This window comes from Barbus barbus, assembly GCF_936440315.1.
Source record: "Barbus barbus genome assembly, chromosome: 37".
Lineage (NCBI taxonomy): Eukaryota > Metazoa > Chordata > Actinopteri > Cypriniformes > Cyprinidae > Barbus > Barbus barbus.
In genome coordinates, this window is record NC_136715.1 from 6,879,694 (window position 1) to 6,901,990 (window position 22,297).

The 22,297-nt window shown below is 36.0% G+C and overlaps 1 protein-coding gene across 1 annotated transcript in view; it reads left to right on the top strand.

Annotated features, from left to right (window-relative positions):
- Positions 1 to 17,544, top strand: part of LOC306857010 (inositol 1,4,5-trisphosphate-gated calcium channel ITPR1-like) — a 132,872-nt gene extending 115,328 nt beyond the window's left edge. Inside the window, exons 57-62 of the mRNA XM_079396627.1 lie at positions 688 to 774; positions 1,737 to 1,882; positions 2,577 to 2,742; positions 4,188 to 4,348; positions 13,691 to 13,852; positions 17,329 to 17,544. Coding sequence (XP_079252753.1) covers positions 688 to 774; positions 1,737 to 1,882; positions 2,577 to 2,742; positions 4,188 to 4,348; positions 13,691 to 13,852; positions 17,329 to 17,415 — 809 coding nt within the window. The 3' untranslated portion in view covers positions 17,416 to 17,544. The remainder of the gene's footprint in view (positions 1 to 687; positions 775 to 1,736; positions 1,883 to 2,576; positions 2,743 to 4,187; positions 4,349 to 13,690; positions 13,853 to 17,328) is intronic.
- The last annotated feature ends 4,753 nt before the right edge of the window (positions 17,545 to 22,297 follow it).

A 22,297-nucleotide genomic window follows, 5' to 3' on the forward strand; every position in this document is an offset into this window, starting at 1 on the left:
GACACTATTTTCATGCCAATTGTCATTTCACTCTTGAATCCCACTAGTTTTATGAAAAAAAAAAAAAATCTCATTCTCCTTATTTTAATGTGAAAAAATCTGTATACTATTAAACATTTGGGGTATTTATTTTTTGAAAGAAATTAATGCTTTTATTCGGCGAGGATGCGTTAAATTAAGCAAAAGTGATAGTAAAGACATTCATAATATTGCTAAAAGATTCTATTCAAAGAATCCTGAAAAACTGTTTAGCTGTTTCCATAAAAATATTAAGCAGCACAATTATTTTCAACATTGAAAATAATAAGAAATGTTTCTTGAGCAGCAAATCAGCATATCAGACTGATTTCTGAAGGATCACGTGACACTGAAGACTGGAGTAATTCAGCTTTGCATCACAGGAATAAATTACAGTTTAAAATATATAAAAAATTAAAACAGTTATTTTAAAGTATAATAATATTTCACAATATTACAGCTTTTACTTTTATTTTTGATCAAATAAATGCAACTTTGGTGAGCATGAGACTTCTTCTTTCAAGAACATTAGAAAAATCCTACTTACCCCAAACTTTAAATGAGATTGAATCATATAATAATATAACAACTATACTTTAATTATTAATAAATATTGATTTAAAAGTAACAATTTACAGCCCCTAATCTGCAGTTTTTCCCTATGTTCAGAGCAATCCGGCAGTAAGATGGGAGAGTTCCTGGCAGGTGCGGTGTGTCGGAAAGAAGAGAACTGTTCCACGGAGACCATGATGGATGGTATGGACCCCATCACTCACAACTCTCTCCTTCACACACACACTTCTAGTTAAATCTGATTAAATCTGAGTATGGTCTGGTCATGAGACTAGGAAAGGAGACTTGTTCTCAAGAATCCCTGGTAGGTTATGGGTGATGTTTGGGGTCAGAGGTTAATGACAGTCAGGCACTAAATGTTCAGCAGGTTCATGCTGGTTTGGGGTTAGAGTTCAGACCGGTATAATTCGGATTTGTAATGGTCTTTGAGAATGTGCAAATTTAAGATGTAAGGCCAGACTAATATGATCACTGGAGCTGATCGGCCAATCTGAACTCACTGAGCATGCAGCACATGGCCTGTCTGCCCCTTTGAATATGTCTTACCTTGTTTAGCACTTCAGTTAACATTGAAAGACCTTGCTTGGGCCAGTTTGGAAATTAGACTAGCATTGCTATTTCTCATAACTAGGCTTACTTAGGGTTAACAAGAACAAGATGATGGCAAAGCAGTCACTAGTCTTTAGTGTCACGTGATCCATCAGAATGTTGAAAAAATTTGATTAATATTTTTGTGGAAACTGTATTCTTTTTTTCAGTATTCTTTGATAAATAGAAATAAAAAAAACATTTATTTAAAAATATACAGTACATTTTTAGAAACACCTTTTCAATCATAGCTAGCACCGCTGACGTTGTCTTTCAAAAATATACAAATTTAGTTCTATTAATAGCTCTGTATTTGTTTGCAAATGATCTTTGACCATTGTAAAATTTTTTTTTTTTTATGATCTGATAACTTTGGATCTTATTTTAGGAAAGCATTTAACCACAAATGCTATTTTTGCTTTAAGATTTGCATGTATTCAACCTTTCAGCCTAAGCAATTTCTATGTAACATTCCACAGTAATACAGAGCCCTTTGTTAGATAATGTAGACTTTGTGTTTATTTGTTTAGCACTTATTGACGTGTTGTTTCCTGCAGCTGTGGGAGTACAGTCGACTGCGGTCGTGATTGAGGATAAAGAGAGTACGTGCGACTCGCTGCTCATGTGTATCGTCACTGTCTTGAGCCACGGTCTGAGGAGCGGCGGTGGTGTCGGAGATGTTCTGCGGAAACCTTCTAAAGAGGTACCACACAAGGGCCTCAATATGAATTTGGGGCTTTGAGTCTTTTTTATTCAGCCTATGTCAGATGGGTGTTCAGAAAACCTGTTTGGAAACAATCACTATTTTTTCAATTCCGCTTGTGCAGGAAAGGGTTATTATATTATCATTATTATAAAAAAAAAGAAAAAGAAAACAACATTTTTGTTACTTGAAATAAAATAAGCGTTACTATAAAAATACAAATAAAATATTAAAAATGTACACTTAATTTATTTCAGCTTCCAAAGGAACATTTCTCATTTTCATTTAACTTTAATGTCCAAAACAAATTTGGTAAAACTTTAAAATGAAAAATATAAAAATAAATGCTAATTCAATCTCACTGATACTAAAATAACACTTTTGAATAATTACAACAACTTGTCCTCATAATAATTAAATAATTGTCCTTGATTGGTGCATTTTGAATAGTCAATTAAACACTTCACTCTTTTAGTACTTAAATTTGGGTAAATCAGCCCTTAAAATTTGTAGTTCTCAAACAGTCTTTTTGGTTGCTCAGAGATGAGGGTAATTGGTCAGAAGAAGAAAACTGGGCTATTGAGTCTTGACTCAGAAAGCTTGAGGACCACTGGTCTGTTATTGGATGTTGACTGGGAGATTGAATTGGAAACAGCACTGATATTATAATCTGCTACAACTCTTTTCTCCGTAGGAGCCTCTATTTGCAGCCCGTGTGATCTACGACCTCCTCTTCTTCTTCATGGTGATCATCATCGTCCTCAACCTCATTTTTGGAGTAATCATTGACACCTTTGCTGACCTCAGAAGTGAAAAGCAGAAGAAAGAGGAGGTTCTGAAAACGACTTGCTTTATTTGTGGTGAGTGTCTACTGTGCATGCCCTCAACAGCATTCCAGTGGCTTTCCATTCCAGTCAAATCACAAAACAAAATTCAAATGAAAGTGATCTTGCTCCACATCTACTGACATACAGCTGCAATTTTCTGAAAACGTTACCACCAAACAGACAAATCAAGCTTAATGGTTCATTGCAGATGGAAAACTAATAGCTTAATTGTTGTTGAAATGATTTTTGGACATTTGGACGTTATTGTTCATATTTCAGTTTTGGCTTCAAAATGTACTGTAACATAAATCACATATCCATATACTGTATCTCTCTTCTTTTTTTTAATAAACTTATGTCTATCTTCCCATCCATCCTGGATAAAAGTGCGTGTATTCAAGTTATCTTCAGTGAATCACAGGCGTATTCATGTCATGTGCCTATGTCCCATAAATTTCATAGGCCTACAAACCTGTTTTGCTCCAGCATAAACATTAGGACGCCCCCTCTTCACCAGAAGTCATAGTCATAACACACTGTGGAGGTGGTGGAGTGATACTATTTAAAAACTAAACTGAGCTAGACAATGACATCACTGAATTCAATAATGAAATGCCTTTAACTGAAAATTGAGTGTTTAATCTTATTATTATACATTACTGACACTCTATCCTCCAATTTGATACTGTTAAGTGCTTTGACACAATCTGTATTGTTAAAAGCGCTATATAAATTAAGGTTGGTCTTCCTGTTGCCACTTGGCGTGTTTGACCATCTTAGTGTGAGATCAGCTGTAAATGATCATAAATGTGACCGTGCACACACTTACTTATATATATATATATAAATACTGTTTTTGACTCATGTCTTTTGATATGCATTAATATTGAAACTGCAGTTTGTTGGGATTCAGTTGATGATTTAACAATCCATGACTAACTTTTGAAAGCTCGGCACACAACAATGTTATCTGAGATGAACAGTACAAACGTGCGATTGGAGAGTAAATGACGTGTTGTAGTCAAGTGACAGTTTCCCAATGTGTTCGCTCGCCAATCACGCATCAAAATTAGGCCGTTTGTTTGTGACTATCACAAGATTTATAACCTCCGTTTGCTCATAACACGCACCGTTCATGGTTGTATACAAACAGTTTCCCTGTGGTTCTACTTCCTCTTTCGAGAAGTTTTGAGCAGTTTTCTGTGAAACAAAACCATTTTTAAGAGAAAGAAGTTTTGTTATGCATCATGTCAAAGTCTTAAAAGATTGTTTTCCCTCTCACTGAAAAAACTGCATCGAGCTAAATAAGTTTCTGACCTAAACAAATCCTTCTTTTTGGACAACTGACCATTGGGCTGTTGTCACTTGAAGATTACACTCAATCTTGATCTTCTTAAGTGACTTTAACCCTTAAAAACAAGGTTTATGTGGCAAGGCCCATTTACAACAACTCATTTCACTGTGTTTCTGCTCTACAGGTTTGGAGAGGGACAAGTTTGACAACAAAACAGTGACATTTGAGGAGCACATTAAGGTGGAGCACAACATGTGGCATTATCTCTTCTTCATCGTGCTGGTGAAAGTGAAAGACTCCACCGAGTTCACAGGACCAGAGAGCTATGTGGCTGAAATGATCCGGGTAATGTACTTGATAGGTTTGCTAAGGCAAAATGATAGTATTTTCAGCCACAACAGCCAAACGTTTATTTCATTTTAAACTAAATGTAGCTTCTTGGGTGGATATTGTATCTCAATTTCATTTGAAAAGTTGAAATGGGATGCGCATCTACTTACTATGCATAAATCACACAATGGCATTGTGGCAAACTTCATTCAGTTTAAAGGAATATTTTGGGTTCTTTATTTGTTAAACTCATTTGACAGCATTTGTGACAGTTTTGGTTACTGCAAAAATTTATTATGACTTGTCCCTCCTTTTGTTGAAAAAAAAGGCAATGTGATTACAGTTACATTTAAAGTGAATCCATATTCCAAAAAAAAGCAAAACATGAACAATATATTTTAAACAAGATATTTTAAATTTTACAGTTTTATTGCCATGACAATGTAATACCTAAATATTGAAATGACCATTTTTTTGAAAGAGATGAATGCTTTTATTCACAAAGTAAGCATTAAAGTGACAGGAAAGACTTTCTTGAGGACCAACTCTGCACATGATTTCTGAAGGATCATGTGACACTGAATAGTGTGGGGTAGTGATGCTGAAAATTCTGCTTTGCATCACAGGAATAAATTACACTTTAAAATATTTTCAAATTAGAAAACAGTTATTTTGGCTCAGTTTTGGATCAGTGGATGTGTTTTGTACTGTTGAGTTTTTTTTTGTGAAGTCTGACAGTTGATAACTCTGTGATAACTTGACACTGAGTGTCAACTTGTACACACAGAGAGGGAACCAGAGAGTTACGATCAAACAGCGCATCGATATGGTGTTCGCGTGTGGGTTTCTTTCCCCCTCTACACAGCATGGCTTCAGAGAAGCTGTATTTATGAGGACTAAACCATGCCATGGTGGGGTATGACTTCTCCTCAGAAACATTTTTAGGTCTTTTTTATGTTTATTCGAGCCCACAACCCTAGAGCAGAAATGAACTGACTTGACCCTAGAAGTTTAGCTTGCTGTGAGGAATGTGACCTACTTTAAGCTTTACCTTCGGGAAAGTGAAGTACTTAAGAAATTTTCCACCAGATTGCTCTCAGTAAATCCCCTTAAATGACCCCAAACCTTCTGCTTTGATTTAAGTAATCATGTCTTTGTGACCTTCAGTCTCTCAGGGACACCAGAGCTTCTGTTTGCCTTCAGACTGGAGTCTTAAGATGTTCTGAAAATGGCTTGGAATTTGTCAGTCCTTGAGAAAAGCTGTGACAGAGCACACGGCTCGCTTCAGTTGGTTGAACAGAGAAGCAGGAGTTCCCCTCATGATTGCTATATGTGTGTACGCCATTGTATTCTTATGAAAAATTATCTCTTAGTTAAAGCACTGAGGGCTTTTTCATCAGCTATAGCAAATCACTGGGTGAATGCAAATCTGTTGCTAAATGGGATATTAAAAGAAAAAAACTAGGGCACATGTTGTTCATTTAAATATCCTGTTTTATCTTTATTGCCTTTTTATAGGTCATCGTATGCGTTGCTAAAAGCAATGACGTGGAACTTTAATAGCGTTTTATGTGACGTTTGAGTAATTTTAGGGAAAGAGAAGTGCTCAGGAAAGCCCCTTCTGCACAAGTGGTTGTTCTCTTGACGCAGATGGTGTGGCGGTGGGTTTCTGATCCGGGTGGTGTCTTGTGGCCCAGTTCCCAACTTCTGTGGTGCATTTCGAGGGTTTGCCATGCATGTGGTCTTGGGAGGAATCACCTGACTTGGGATTAGTTGCCCTTTAAGGTCTCCTAAAAAATAAAAACGCTTTGACTTGACAACAAAGGGTAGAGCAATTTGTGATGTATCAGTAGTTGTTGCAAGGTCTCTCTCTGTGGTTTCTGAGAAGGTGAGAAAGAAGTTAGTATAGCATTTATTTGACTACAAAATGCACATGAAGTCACTTTTTGACATTTTATGTAGTAAAGAGAGAACAGGGAGAATGGAAGAGAAAATTGCACAAACTGCCTACCTGAACACCTGCAGAGGGACTACAGAGATTGTTGGAGGCATCACACTGAACAGAAAAAATTAGTCCACTCACAAGGCTGTGTGTTAATGTGTTTTTGCTTGTGCTCTTGTAAACCATTCAAACTTAAACTTTCTACAGTGCATATTTTAAAGAAGTATTAAATAAACAGTTATAAGTAGTAGCTTAGTGGTAGTGGTGACATTGAGGTCATATGGTTCATTTGTTGTTCTAACTTCAGCTTTTTACTTCTGGTGATTGTATTTAATCTTCGAAATCCATAATGTGTTTATGAAGATTATGATATGTGATAATCATAAACATTTGGGGGCTACAGAGCTTATTTTCTGCAACAATCCAACAGAAACTGGAAAAAATCCTAATTGCTGAAGAACCAGAGTGATTCTAATTGTTGAAAAACCAGAGTGATTCTAATTGTTGACTTGGTCTACAAAATGTTCTAATCCCTGCAACACTTAATTGTCTTAAACTTCTGCTTTTACTGCGCTTAAAACAATTATATGCACCTAAATTGCTTCAAGACCAAAGAGGAAAGACCTTTACTGTTTGATCGTCTACTTTCATTCAGGTAATTGAGGTTAGGTAGAACCCCTACATGAACCTGCCCTTTTCCCTGCAGATTTTTTTCCCCCGTGAATATTATTCACAACTTCGTGATGACGTCTGTTGTATTTGTTGCACTTTGAAGCGGTGCGTGAACGCCCGGGTCCCGTTTAGGACCGATGCTGTTGTTGCTGCTCAGACCACAGAGCATCCTGTCTAAGTGTGTGGGTTCTTGCGGTATTAGTAATGAAATTCACACTTCCCTCATTTCCATTGAAGCAGCAGATACAGTTGAAATTGATGTGGCTTGAGCACTCGCACATTTACTGGCAATGCTGTCAAGTGTAAACAAAGCTTAGGAAATAGAGGTTTGAGAGGGGGCTGGTTCGGACGCACGAACGTGCACAAACACACCCAAATAAGCGTCAAACCAAAGCAGCAATGCAAAAAAAAAAAAACCTAAAAATATGCTTGCGTTACATTTGCCCCTTTTTCCATTATACCGGATAAAGCGAATGAGCGCTGTTATAGTTTCTTCATTAGAGAGACAAAAAAATCTAATTCTATGATCATTTGCTCTACTCACCCTGATGGCATTCCAAAGCTGTATCATTTCTTTCTTCTGTGGAACATAATAGAGGATATTTTAAGATATAATATCTTTGTGATGATACACAGTGGCATGCGAAAGTTTGGGAACCCCTTGCAGAATCTGTGAAAATGTGGATAGTTTTACCAAAATAAGAGAGATCATACAAAATGCATGTTATTTTTTATTTAGTACTGTCCTGAGTAAGATATTTTCCATAAAAGATGTTTACATATAGTCCAAAAGACAAAAAAATAGCTGAAATTATTAAAATAACCACATTCAAAAGTTTGGGAACCCTTGGTTCTTACTACTGTGTGTGGTTACCTGGATGATCTACGACTGTTTTTTTGTTTTGTGATGGTTGTTCATGAGTCCCTTGTTTGTTCTGAACAGTTAAACCGAGCACTGTTCTTCAGAAAAATCCTCCAGGTCCTGCAGATTCTTCAGTTTTCCAGCATCTTTTGCATATTTTAACCCTTTCCAGCAGTAACTGTATGATTTTGAGATCCACCTTTTCACACTGAGGATGATTGAGGGACTCAAACACAACAATTAAAAAAGGTTCAAACATTCACTGATGCTCCTGAAGGAAACACGATGTATTAAGAGCCGGGGGGTGAAAACTTTTGAACAGGATGAAGATGTCCAAATTTTTCTTATTTTGTTGAAATATCATATTTTTCCATTTAGTACTGCCCTTCTGACGCGACAGAAGATACTTGCATTTTTCCTGGAAGACAAATGAAGTACAATTTACCTTGATCTTCAAATTCAAAACGTTTTCACCCCCGGCTCTTAATGCATCATGTTGTCTTGTGGACTATATGTAAACATCTTTTATGGAAAATATCTTACTCAGGACAGTACTAAATAAAAAATAACATGCATTTTGTATGATCTCTCTTATTTTGGTAAAATTATCCACATTTTCACAGATTCTGCAAGGGGTTCCCAAACTTTCGATCCCCACTATATAATGACAAAATATTAATTTTGTATGAACTATCCCTTTAATGGTTTCAGCGTTTTTCTGTCCTTTTTTTTTCTTCTTACATACAAATAGTTGTAGTTCTCGTTTCTGTAGAAGTAAAACCAGAGGAAGTGAGTATTCAGTGTAGGTTGTGATGCAGACATGTCACTATATCCTCTTGATTTATATCCAGCACCAGAGACAGTGGTTTTTATTTTGTTTTTAAATTGGTTGGTTATTTGGAGAAATGGGATAATTAAAAATAGTTTTAGGATTTGCTAAATGTCCGGTTTGATTGTAAACGATGGTTTTACTTCAGCCAACAAGAAAAATAGCTATGAAAATTTCCCAGTATTTTTTCTTAATTCATATGATTATCAGAGGCAGTGATTTTTCATTTTAAAATTTTTTGGGTTTTTTGACAGCATGATTATTTTTCGGATATTCAACAAATAATCTTAAATATTTGCTAATAGTTAGCTTAATCTTTCATTGAATCGCTATTGCAAGTAGAAGAAAAAAAGCCGATCCAACCTCTGCTTGTGAATATTTTTTAAATATACATTTTTGAATATACATTTATTAACGTATAAATGTTATATTATTTTACTTACGTTTTTATTTGTTCATGTGATATGTTTGTTTCATGAAACATTTTATTTTATTTTAAATATAAATGATAATAAAATAAAATAAATAGTTTAAGAACACAATATTTAGGATTTGTTGGCTATTTAGAGAATTGCAAGTGTGCTTAAATTTTCAAATATATGTGTAATCGTTTTATTGGGTAGTTGTCTATTTAGAACACACAACAAAATGATGATATAGCGTAATTTTTTTGTACTTTATAAATGTGTTATTCACACTATTTTATTTACTTTCTGTGTTTTCACTAGGCGCTCTAGGCTTCTCTGGTTAAATAAAGCTGTATTCAGGAGTGTAAAAGTAATTGACATCGGTCTATGTAATTTACCCGCTATGTGGTAGTCTGAGCAGTGTGGGTGACATTGGCTTTACCATTTGACAGATTTCAAAAGCAGACTCAGTCAGGATGAAACAGGTCTGATTAGAGATAATGGTGTGTGCCTGTGTGATGACGATGACGAAACCGGCTGACAGCTGAGCTCCATGCACAGACGACATTGTTTGTGGGCGGGAGGTAAACACAAACCTCAACATCTGTGGCAGCAGGAAGTGAGTGCACACGCACTCCTCTCTTGTTCTCAGAATGAGTGAGAGCATTACCTGTGATTTTCCCCTGCGTCTGTCTGAAGTATGTGCGCACGGCCCGTCTGAGATTTCAGAGACAAGGGGACTTCTCTGCACCTGCAGCCTGAAGACCTCTGTCTCTCTCTTTCTGTCACACAAACATGCCTATAAGTGGGTAACTGACATAATTACATATGCATGAATCGTTCTTCCCCATCCTTTTAGGTTAAAGTTCATATAAATGTATAAGGGAAAGTTTATTTTTAGATGCTATGACTTGTCAACATTTCCTATGGAAGCTGTGTTCTGCCTCAGTAAAAATAAAATGCAATTGTGACTATTTCTCACAATTGTAATTTTATATCTCAGTGTAATTTTATTTTTATTTTAAATTTTCTCCTGCTTTCTTTTAGTGGGGATTGACAAATATAACTGAGCCATTTGTTGGTTGACTTCCCTGCTCTGTTACTTTCCAAAATATTGCTCTGTTTCATTGACCAGTTCTTTTCTTTTCTTTTCTTCTCTTTTCTTTTCTTGACATCACTATTATTTGCGGATTTTCATGAAAAAGCTTAAATATACCCAAAAAGTTTGCTTTAACTTTGCTATGTCTTTATAATCATATATATATATATATATATATATATATATATATATAGACATTATAAAGACATAGCAAAGTTAATTTTTTTTTTTTTTTTTTTTTTACAATATCCATGTTTTGTTTTGCTTAACTTTTTTTTCTTAAGTATTTTTTTCTGCAAAGTTTCATTAAATTTATTTAAATTATAAATAAAATATGTAATTGAGCCATTTGTTGGTTTACTCCAAAATAAAGTGAAAAAAATAATACAAAGAAACATTTTGTTTATTCAATTGGCCTGACATGCCATTAACCAATTATCTTACTTTGAGATGGGACTGTCTGTTTTTTTCACCAATGGCAGACAAGGAGCGCATTTGGAAAAGCCTGCTTGAAAACGGTCATTGTCTTTGCTGGATGTACTTTTTGCGTTAAAAAAGTGAAAAAGTCCTGCGGTGTGCTAAAACATTTTAAGTATCCCATTCAGTCTTTTCAGGAATATGAGAACACAAAAATTTCATGCATAGTAGTTATAAATAGAAAGAATGCTGTTTAAAATAGCTATAGATGTTGTGTAGCATGTCACAGCAAAGCTGTCATGATAACTGCCAGAGGAACTCACTGATTTCCTTATAGGATATGATGAAAATATGCAAATATGTTCCCAGCATTCACAAACCTCTGTAGTCGGGACTTGTTTGTCTGCAGGCCGAGTTAATTTGTGTGTGTGTGTGTGTGTGTGTGTAAGTAGTCCAGCAGTGGGAAGAATAGGAAGTGTCTGAGCAGAGAATGGCGTGTTCTTTGGCCTGCGTTCTTTAACATGACTATCACTTTTTCCCTGCTTCTGTTAGATTCCCTCTCGTCCTTCCTATTAGGATCTGTGTCTGACCTTTCCCACCAGTCACAAGTCAGACATTCCGCAATCGTGTTTGGCTGGGCTGGATCTCAAAGACTCCTGCTGCTGTCTCTGATAGCTTGTTGTACTATGAACCATTCTGAGATATTGCAACAAAAGAACATGGCTGTTTCATTAAGAACTTTTTGTACTAGACCAGATAATCACTGAAAAGTCAAATATAAACTTTGTACTTTTTTTTTCCTGTGTAAAATGCTACACAGTGTTGCCAAGTCTGTGTTTTACCACAGAATCGGGCTTTACACTGTTGTAGCGGGTTGTTTTTTTTAGTTTCTGCATCTGAGGTGATTATGATGCGCAAAAGTAAATCGTAAATTTCCTGAAAGTCCAAAAAAGTTCCAAACCTGGTTTCATCTTGCAGTCAGATACTGTTTTTAGTGTTTCGCTTGATTAAATTAGTGTGTATGATGTTAAATATCTCACTGAGGAATGACATAAATTCCTCTTTGTAATTGTATGCCAGTTAAGGAGAAACATAGTGCTCAGTGTTTGGTAGCTCCAATCTGAGGGTGAGGATGTCCACATGCTCATGTGACTTTGATACTGCATTTCCTTTGCTGTAATTATATTACACACAGGGAATTTTGTCTGACATATTCTTATGAACAGAGAGACAATGAGGCAATGAGAGGTGGAGGAGGACATGACTTCAAGCACACCATTAGTTAATGTCTGATTTCTAGAATGGCTATGTGGATAGTGGTAAAGCTAGTGGAGGAAGTTTGGAAAGTGTTTTGGAAGGGGAAGAAAATGAGAGTGTGAATAATTAATGATTAAATCATACAGCAGACACTGAACAATGCTTCGTTTGACAGGTCAGCAATTAATGTGAAGTGACCCGAATAATTCAGACTTAAAGGGGTTATCGGATGCAAAATTAACTTTTCAAGTTGTTTGAACATAAATGTGTATTGAAGGTGTGTACACATCCATCCTATAATGATAAAAATCCACCCAGTGTTTTTTTTTTAAATCCCTCAGATCAGGCTGTTCTGAGAGTCCTGTCAGAATGACGTAGTTCAGCACAGGCCCCTCCCACGATAGTTGATTGACAAGACCATCTTCCCTTAGACCCGCCCAGAGTGAGCTGTCATCAGTCCGCCATTGTTTCGACTCCGGTGCAGGGGAAGACAAGATGTCTCCGATTAAGCGATTTGAGGTGTTTTGTTGTTGGATGTAATAATGAATATAGCAGTCGTCATTTACTCCCGACATCTGAGCCGCTGAAGACGCAGAGGATTAATGTTACTTTCGTTTTGAAGGGAATACGCCAATCCCGATCTGCCTAAATGCGTCTATGTTCACGTGAATCATTTATGATCCAGCTTCATCTACAGAAGAAGTGAGTATAAGGGGTTTTTATGAATCTTTGCAAATCGCCTTTCCTGATAACGTGCTAGTTAGCCAGTTTCGCGGCTAAAGTAAACAGTATTGCTCGTCACCCCACGGAAGAGAGGGGCGGGGTCAGTGGAGTCATTAGCATTTAAAGGGACAAGGACTATAATGGCTTGCTAAAAACAGAGCTGATTTTGACAGGTTTAAAAAGGTGTTTTTTACTCTACCATTGAGAAATGTTAACCAAAGTATGTTATAGACTTTTAATTAAGACCCTAAAGAATCATATAAACTTGTGCAAAATGGCCAACCGATGACACCTTTAAGGTATGAATTAAGTTGAATTCAGTAACAAAATATCCAACATAAATGCCCTGGGCCACAAAACCAGTCATAAGGGTCAATTTTTTGAAATTGAGATTTATACATCATCTGAAAACCCAATGAATAAGCTTGTTCGGATGGGACAATATTTGTTATTATCCCATATTTGGCTGAGATACAACTATTTGAACATCTGGAATCTGAAGGTGCAAAAAAATCGCCTTCAAAGTTGTGCAAATGAAGTTCCATGCATTTATCAAAAATTAAGTTTTAGTATATTTACGGTAGGAAATTTACAAAATATCGCCATGGAACATGATCTTTACTAAATATCCTAATGATTTTTGACATAAAAGGAAAATCTGAAAAGTCAAATTCACACAGGAGTCCAAGCAGTATAAATAAATAAACCATAATAACAGTAATATTGTGAAATATTATTTCTGTTTAAAATAACTGTTTTATATTTAAAAGTATGTTAAAATGTAATTTATGTGATGCAAAACTGAATTTTCAGCATCGCTACTCCAGTCTTCAGTGTCACATGGTCACTCAGAAATCATTCTAATATGCTGATTTGATGCTCCAAAAAAAAGTTTATCATTGTCAATGTTGAAAACAGTTGTGCTGCTTAATATTTAGTGGAAATTATTTGCAACATTATAAAAGTCTTTACTTTCACTTTTGATGCATGCTTGCTGCATAATCTTTTGCCCAATTTTTTTTAAACAGTTTGTTAGTGACTTTGAGTTTTGTGACATTTGTAACTATTGAATGTATACTATGTATATGCTACACTTTACATATAATATTAATGTGTTACCAAGAACACTAATGTTTACTATTCCAACAGGAACACAACTTGGACTGGTTTCCACGCATGCGGGCCATGTCGCTGGTTAGCAGCGATGCCGAGGGCGAACAGAACGAGATCAGGAATCTTCAAGAGAAACTTGAATCCACCATGAAGCTCGTCTTGAACCTGTCAGGCCAACTGACTGAACTGAAAGAGCAGGTGAGTGCCGATGCTTTTGGCCAGAACATTATGTCTGTAGTGCTGACGTGTCAGGCCAGTTCTTCATGCCCCGATGAGGATGAAGTGTAGTCTTGACCCATTAAGCCGTTTAAATGGACTGCACAGACAAGAATTTGAGTTGGGTGTGAGTGAAACTAGGCCTTCAAGGTCAGTCAGTATGAGTCCACAACCTCTACAAGGTTCAATTAGATCAAAGGGCAATGAGTCATTTCTGTCTGTCTTTCTCTTTCTGCCTTCAGCTCGTGGTATTTAAAATGATCTTTCACCTGCGTCATGAGGCCAAGTGTTGTTTCACTTTTATTCAGCTACATTGTCGTCCAGATGAAGTTCTGCGAACTCGAGCTTGTTTGTTTCCACAGATAAACAGTATAGCACACATAGATGAATATGATAAAGTTGGTCATTGACAGATTCTCATATTTTGATTTGGTGGAAATATGCGTAATGGGATTTGCTATCATGTCGTTGATTTCTTGTAAATAGTGTCGAATGAACAGCAACTTGAGGTGTGCAGCCACATAAAAAGGGAAGTGTCTACAGGGAAGTTGATCTGTATTTTTTGTTTTGTTTTGGGTTTTTTGGTACTCCAGACAGGGGGAAAAGGTCATTGTTTGGCTAAAAGAAGACAAAGCAAGTAAAAATCAACAAACTTTCACTATTATCCTGCGTCAAGTGGTGGTTACACATGTCAGTACCAGCTTTGCTTTTCCCTTTCTTACTTTAAACTTGAAAGAGAATGATAAGCATTCTTCACACAAATATTTGAAAATTATTTTTTTTGTTTTCCCATTTGTTGATATTAACAGGTTTGTCTATCATACACTCTGTTCAAGATTTCACATGGCAAAAGTGTAAATAAGACAAAATTAGAAATAAAAAAATTCAACTGCAATAAACATAATTAAAAAAAAAATACAAAAAAGACTTTGAGGCACCAGAAGTACCATTTATATGAGAATTGTTTAAAAATGATAACACCCAAATAAATCAAATCCATAGCAAATCTCCACTATAATAGTCTTAGAAAAATGAATATACTCATGTTTAAAAAAAAAAAAAATTACTAAATTGATGTATTCCAAAACCTTTTAATCTGCACAATGCTTAAGGGGCAGTCGTGGCCTAATGGATAGAGAATCGGACTTGAAACCTGAAGGTCGTGGGTTTGAGTCTCAGGTCCGGCAGGGATTGTAGGTGGGGGGAGAGTGAATAACCAGCACTCTCTCCTCCCTCAATACCACGACTGAGGTGAGACCCTTGAGCAAGGCACTGAACCCCCAACTGCTCCCCGGGCACCATTGGCTGCCCACTGCTCCGGGTGTATGTGCATTTGGATGGGTTAAATGCAGAGCACAAATTTCGAGTATGGGTCATCTTACTTGGCCACACACCACTTCCCTTTCCCCTAAATGCTTAGCATAATTTCCATTAGATAAAATATATATTTTGCCTGTGACAGTTAATTTAATGGTATCTATGTATATATCTATCTATACAAACTGTTTAGATTCATTTGTCAATTTTCAAGATTATTATTTCATCCTGTAATCTATTTCACTCAAAGCACTAGTGTAACCTGGGGTCCTTTTGATGTAGTGATTCAATAAGTTCAGATTTCTTTTACGAATGGGTGTTTTTGGGGTGGGCTTAAATCTAGGAAGGATCTCACGCGGTAGCTCTAAAGCATTTAGTCTCAGATGTTTATTATTATTTTGCTTGGATTACAGATCAAGACGTGAAAAACTGCAGTTGATGGCTCCTTATATGGAGGAGCGAGCAGTGCCACTTACCTTTAAATGGCTGTGTGATTGTTTAGTAGAATGAGGTACTTCCTGTGGACATCAACTTTAATATACACATGCGTGAGCGCTTTTTGGCTCGCCTGTGCATCTGTTGAGTCAGAGTAGGGGATTTCGGTACAGACGGTCTGTATTTCTGTGGAACTGTGTACGTGAGTATGAGTGTGTGTTAGTGTATGTTGTAGCTCAGTTACACAACACTTCATGGCATTGCTCCAATTGCTCCATTTTATTTTCCCAGAAGCTTTTGAGAAGGCAGCACACACACATGCACACACCTACAATACACAGACGCTCTTTTGTTATGAGGTCATAACCAAGGCAACATGAACGGACACACACAATGCATCACTGCATGACATGCCTGATCTGTGGGAGAGACAAACAGGAGATGAGGAAGATTTAGATGCATGTGTGTTTTTTGAATAAGGAAGCATAGTTATTTTTACATATTGAACTTTTACATATATTTTTACATATGTAGATTTACTATACAAATGTGTGTCTATCTGTTTACATATATATATATATATATATATATATATATACTATACTCTCACTCTGAAAATATGTAATTGTGGAAATAATCTTCAGTATATAGTGCCACACACACATTTGTTTGGAATCCAATGTAAATTCATGTTCCAGTCAAATTTTCTTGGTTAAATAAACATTACTTACACTATCAGAAAAAAAAAATATATATATTATATTTTATATTTTTGCATTAACAGTATAGTCAATATTCTGTTTATTAAAGCCAAGTATGAATCTCATCAAGTTAGTGTTTTAAGCAATTTACATTCATTCCAAAATAATTACTCAAGGCAATGTTCTGCTATTCTTTTTAATAGTTAACTTTTAACTGTTGTTGAATTTTTCAGATCATAAGTCATCAAAGTTCGATAAATAATGGTCACAGATGTGAGATTTGCCAAGCTGATTACTCGCTAAAAAGCCCCACAGATGCTTTCATGCCATTTTAAGACTTTATTTTGAAATAGCAAAGTGTTTATATCTAAGTGTGTGAGTTGCTTGCTTACTTTTTAAAACTAGTCTTCCTATTAACTCCATTATATTGTTAATTCAGACTGATTCGCAAACACGGAATGCGCAAGAACACTACAGGCGGGATTTATCACATTAACCAATCACAGCTGTTCATAAGTCATATCCAATCATATCGCGATGACCTCCTCTCACGTGACTTTCCTTCATTCATTCTCAATTACCCCCCACGCTTTAGGTGGTCTGTTAAAACTCAATGGGCTCAGGGGAGGCAAGAGAGGCGCAGACTTGTGCTGTAACTTTACCTGCTGGTGTCACTGTTGGACAAGTGATTAATATACTTTTTAATGTTATGTTTTGTAATACTGGTGTTGTTTTTTTTTTTTGTACTATTTTTTTTTTTTTTTCTCATCCAGTATTTTGAGGAGACGCTGCCTCCCCTACCTAGTATAATTATACTGTATAAGAATAAGTAATTGTAAATATCACATAAATGTCTAAAATTATATCAAAAATGTAAAAAAGAAAAAAATTCACATAAACGGATATACAATATGCATGCCTGGTGTGTGGGAGAGGCAAATAGGAGATGAGAAATATTTATTTAAAATATATAAATAAAACTTCTTGTTGTGTTTGCTTTGACAGATGACAGAGCAGAGGAAACAGAAACAGAGGATCGGGCTATTGGGACATCCCCAACACATGAACATGAACCCTCAGCAGCCCGCCTGAACCCCCGTTCCACCAGCCAAGTGTCCTACAGCTGTCTCCTGCAGCCATTAATGGCATCAGCCTTCCCGTGTGCGTGTGTATATGAGCGTGTGCATGTCAAGACATCACAGACACATCATCACCACAGCCTGCTGTGTACACCCAAAATAAATGACTGTAGGCCACCAGGAAAGTATAAAAGACTTTCGCCCCATTCTTCACATCCATTTGAGTGCCAAATGTTTGTGCGTGCTAAAGAGGAAGTGAATTTGCATCACTTTCCTTCCACAGAGTGACAACGAGCTACACTAGATACTGCACGACGTACGAACATGCGCTGCAGTCTGTAGATGCTGCTTGGGCACACATCCTTTTGTATTGACCCATAGCAGTCAGTATTTGATGTCTTATTTTTGTATTTTGTGCAATATTAATACTTTAATATGCAACATCTGTATATTATGTCTTAAAGGGACGGTGCAGTAATTTATTTTTCTTTTGTTCTTTTGCTTTGATTATAATGAAATACATTAGAGGCCAGGTATTGTAGGAATACTGTTTGAAAAGTCAAGTTTGATATCAGATATGATAGGCCTATATGTACAAGTATATGGGGACATTTTTTTTTGCCCTGGCCTTTTTTTGTATTTAAGTTCATTTATTTATATCAACATGAAAAAATGCTTAAAGGAGATGCTTATGCTGCCAATTTAGAGTTCTTTAAATCTCATGAATAATATCAGGTTCTGTTTGGTATTTAGGAGCGGTTTATGGCTTTTTGTTTGTGCTGTCAGATTTATGACCTTAGAAGTCATATACGGAGTAATAATAGATTAACTGTTTAGGCAGTTAAGATTTTTTTTTTGTCTTAAAATTAATGCACTAAAATAATTGAAGTCATATCATGCTTGTCATTATAGAGCCATGTTTACTGTGCCTGTTGTACACTCCTGCAACTCAGAAGGTGAAGCGCAGGATGACTAATTGCTGACAAAAGCAATATTTGTCAAGTTTTCATCTGTAGTCGGTCACATTTTTCTAGACCGTTTCATCGTTTAACTGAGCAAAGCAGGTCACTTTCTTAATACTATACATTTTTTTTTTTTTTTTTTTTTTCTTGTAATGTATATATGTCTGCAGACATTTGCTTTTATATAGAGAGATATGGTTTCATAGCATCCTAATAATTAACAGCACTGTTACTGAGAAATAAGCCCACTACTGATTTAATAGGTAAATATATATATATATATATATATATATATATATATATATATATATATATATATATATATATATATAAAATTCTATGAGACTGTAAATTACTTTATTGATATTTAATCAAATATGTATTTCTTGTTCAAAGGACCAGAACAGAAATATAGTTTTTGTATGTCTCTTTTTATGGTTTAAATGGATGTCTTTTGACAGTGAAAAAAGGTACATGAGTATTAAATATACATAATTCTGCGTCTTGATTTACATTTATTTTATATTGTTGGTATCCTGCATAATAGTAAGTAGCCACATGCAACGTGTTAATTTCAGCAGTACGAAATCATATGTGCGTTTATATGTGCAGATTGATGACTGCATCATTTCACAGCTTTCTTCTGACTTGACATTGTATTCACTCGGTCAATACAAAGGAAGTTGAGCTTATTAAGAATTCAAGCTTAATAAGAGTCGGCAACTCATGCTTCTCTAAGAAAATGCACTTTCTGTGACCTTTCATGTCGATATGCAAAAAAAAACAACTGCTTTCCACACACTGGCGAAGCCTGTATTTATGTGCTTGTGAGTTGTAGACAGAGCAGCTTTGTTACAGAGGTCAGACTGGAGAGTCCCAAATCGATTTCAAGGTAAAACACTGTGGTATAACTTTGCTGTTGTCTGTAAAAAAAAGAGCAGAAGTGTGACTGAAGTGTCAGACACACCTTAGATGCTTATTTATGGATACTTGACAATGTCGTCAGAAGTATCACTCTAAAATCCCCCTGTGTGAAGTGCAACATCAGACTGAAACCTTCCACGAGTTAAATGACATTTGTGAAATAAAATGAACCGGTGCAAAGGTAGAAGGAAAATATGACTGGGAACCATCAGTTTAGTAAGAAATAGAGGAACTTCTTGAAGGGTCTGTGAGTGCCGCTTTCTCTCTGTGCTTTTAGTAAGCTTGTTATAAAGTTAATATTAGAGCTATTTCAACAGTGAGCCTCAGGACATTGTGCACACTTCTTATTTAACCGACAAGGTATGAGCACGATGATCTATTAGTCATTTTTACACTTAAAGAGAGTGAGAGTACTTTACGAGTGGTATTGTATGTTCGTAACATTTTGTTCAAATGTTCTAACCAGGCTCATTTATTAAGAACAATTAAAGGGACAAATAGACCAAAATTCTGGGTATGATTATTGCTCTGTGTCAAACTGACCCTAATTGGATACAATTCAATAACATCACATTTTGGAGAAAAAAAAACTTGAAACTTCTAAAACTTCAATACTTCTCACACATTACAAAAAAAAAAAAAAAAAGATTGTATGTAACAGCCTTTTAAACATTTGTTTTTCACAAAATGCAAACATGCAAATTATTTTGCTTTGCATTTCTGATATATATATATATATATATATATATATATATATATATATATATATATATATATATGTGTGTGTGTGTCCTGTCAAGCGATTAATTACATCCAAAATAACTTTTTGTTTACATAGTATGTGTGTGTACTGTGTATATTTATTATGTATATATAAATACACACACATAGAATATATATTATGAAAATATTTACATGTATATATTTATATAATTTATATTATATATAAATATATTTAATATAAACGTAATATTTTTCTTAAATATATACATGCATGTGTGTGTATTTGTATATACATAATAAATATACACAGTACACACACATATACTTTGTAAACAAAATACATTGTCCCCTGATGACGTCTTTACAGCATTCCTTTTCTTAAAGCAATAATAACACACCTAAATTTATTATTAGGTTATCATATTTGCAGTCAAATAAGGGGACTTTCCTTAAACGAAGAAAACGACCCAAGAAAGACAGATAACAGTGTGAAACTGAATTGGCATTGGGACAGCAGGCTGCTTAAGACTAATGACCTATTAAAATTCTTGTTGAATTTGTTATGCAATAAAAGTGACTAATATGAGGTCCAATTGTGAAATTAACCACTTAAAACACGTTGCATTTGTAGTTTATTGCATTAGCTTTTTAGGGTCATGGTGTGTTGTTGACTGTATGACTGTCAGTTCCAAGTACTATCTGCATATTAAGCACAGGTTTATATTTCTCAGTATTCACAGTGTAACCAAGCCTATGTTACACCCAAAGCCTCAAGGACACATCACAAATCTGCTTTTGTCATTTGATTTCATGTGCAACCAAAATAGGCAATGCATTCTGTGACTGAAGGAAGTGTCTCATCATGCACTGGCTCTGTCCTCCGCCTGTGCTGAAGGAAACCTTAATGAGGGTGCAGTGGCGGCTCGTGGGTTAAGCCGACTGCTATAGGCCTGTTACCCTTTATTTTTTTATTTGTATATACAATGTTTTAATGACAGCTTGGTAAATCTGTTGGCGATCAAATATTCAATATCGCTAAGTAACGCAGTGCAGAATTCAGAGGGTCACATGAATCGACGTGTTCGCTTTAATTTAAATACATTCTATTTTTATAAATAAATCAACTCTTACATTCAACTAATTATTTTATTAACTGTTAAATAGAACAAGTTATTTTAATGAGAGAAAACAACCTAAAGCAAAATCACTTAACTTTGTGCTGATTATAATGTAGGGTATTACATCGCATCACACGTGTTCTTGTTAATGTGGTAGGATACTTCATTTTAGCAGCATGAAATATTGTAAAATGGACCTAGCAAAGTAAATGCTACCTCATTTCTAGACTCTTTAGAACAAAAAATCTTGCCACGTTTTATTTATCATTCTGCACGTTATTTACAGTTAAACAGCGCGTGAAATCACCGCTGCAGCCATTGGCACGCTTCTCCTCGGCGCACTCGGTAGCTTACTAAAATAAACGGGTGACGTCAGTCCCGGGGAATCAGCCGGTCCTCCGCCCTTTCCCTGCGCCGCCATGAGGAGTTCAACGTGACCGCCGCAGAGTACAACGGGCCACAACAAACCGAGCCGCAGCACGAGACAGCCATGAGCGGCTGCACGTGGAGCGACAAATGGTCCCGGTGTGAAGTAGCGGGTTCCCGTGCATCTGCTACTATTGTGTAACCATGACAACGGCCCCGTGCTCTCTCGTGTGCCAGCATCATGTCAGGGGAATCTTGTTAATGAATACTTGCATTATATCGATGGAGCATCAGGTGCTCTGGACATTATTCATTTGACATCCGTTTAATTCTAGAAGCTTCAATCTACTACACGCACACATTCAGACCCGCGCGCGCGTGTGTGCTTGTTGCATCCTTTATGTAAACACAGCTCAGGAAATATTTGCTGAAAGAATGTGTTTAATTTGAAGTAAAAATGTATACATCGATATAATTATACGTACATAAATATGTATTTATTGCACACGTATTTCTTTCAATTGTGTTGTTCTGTCATAATTACGACGGTAAATACATCTTTTTTGTGCCGTTTTTGTTTTTGACGGTAAGGTAGTCTAGATAAAATACTCTGAAACATTGTCTATATCATAACATATGCCTTAAAGTCAATACAGGATAAGGCGCTGAGACGAGCTGTTATTGTGCGCACAGGGGGTGAGAGAGAGAGAGAGAGAGAGAGAGAGAGAGAGCATCAGCATGGTGGTACACGGGACACGGGAAGGCGGGCGGTCTGCTGTTAATGGGTTGAGCTCTGAAAGCG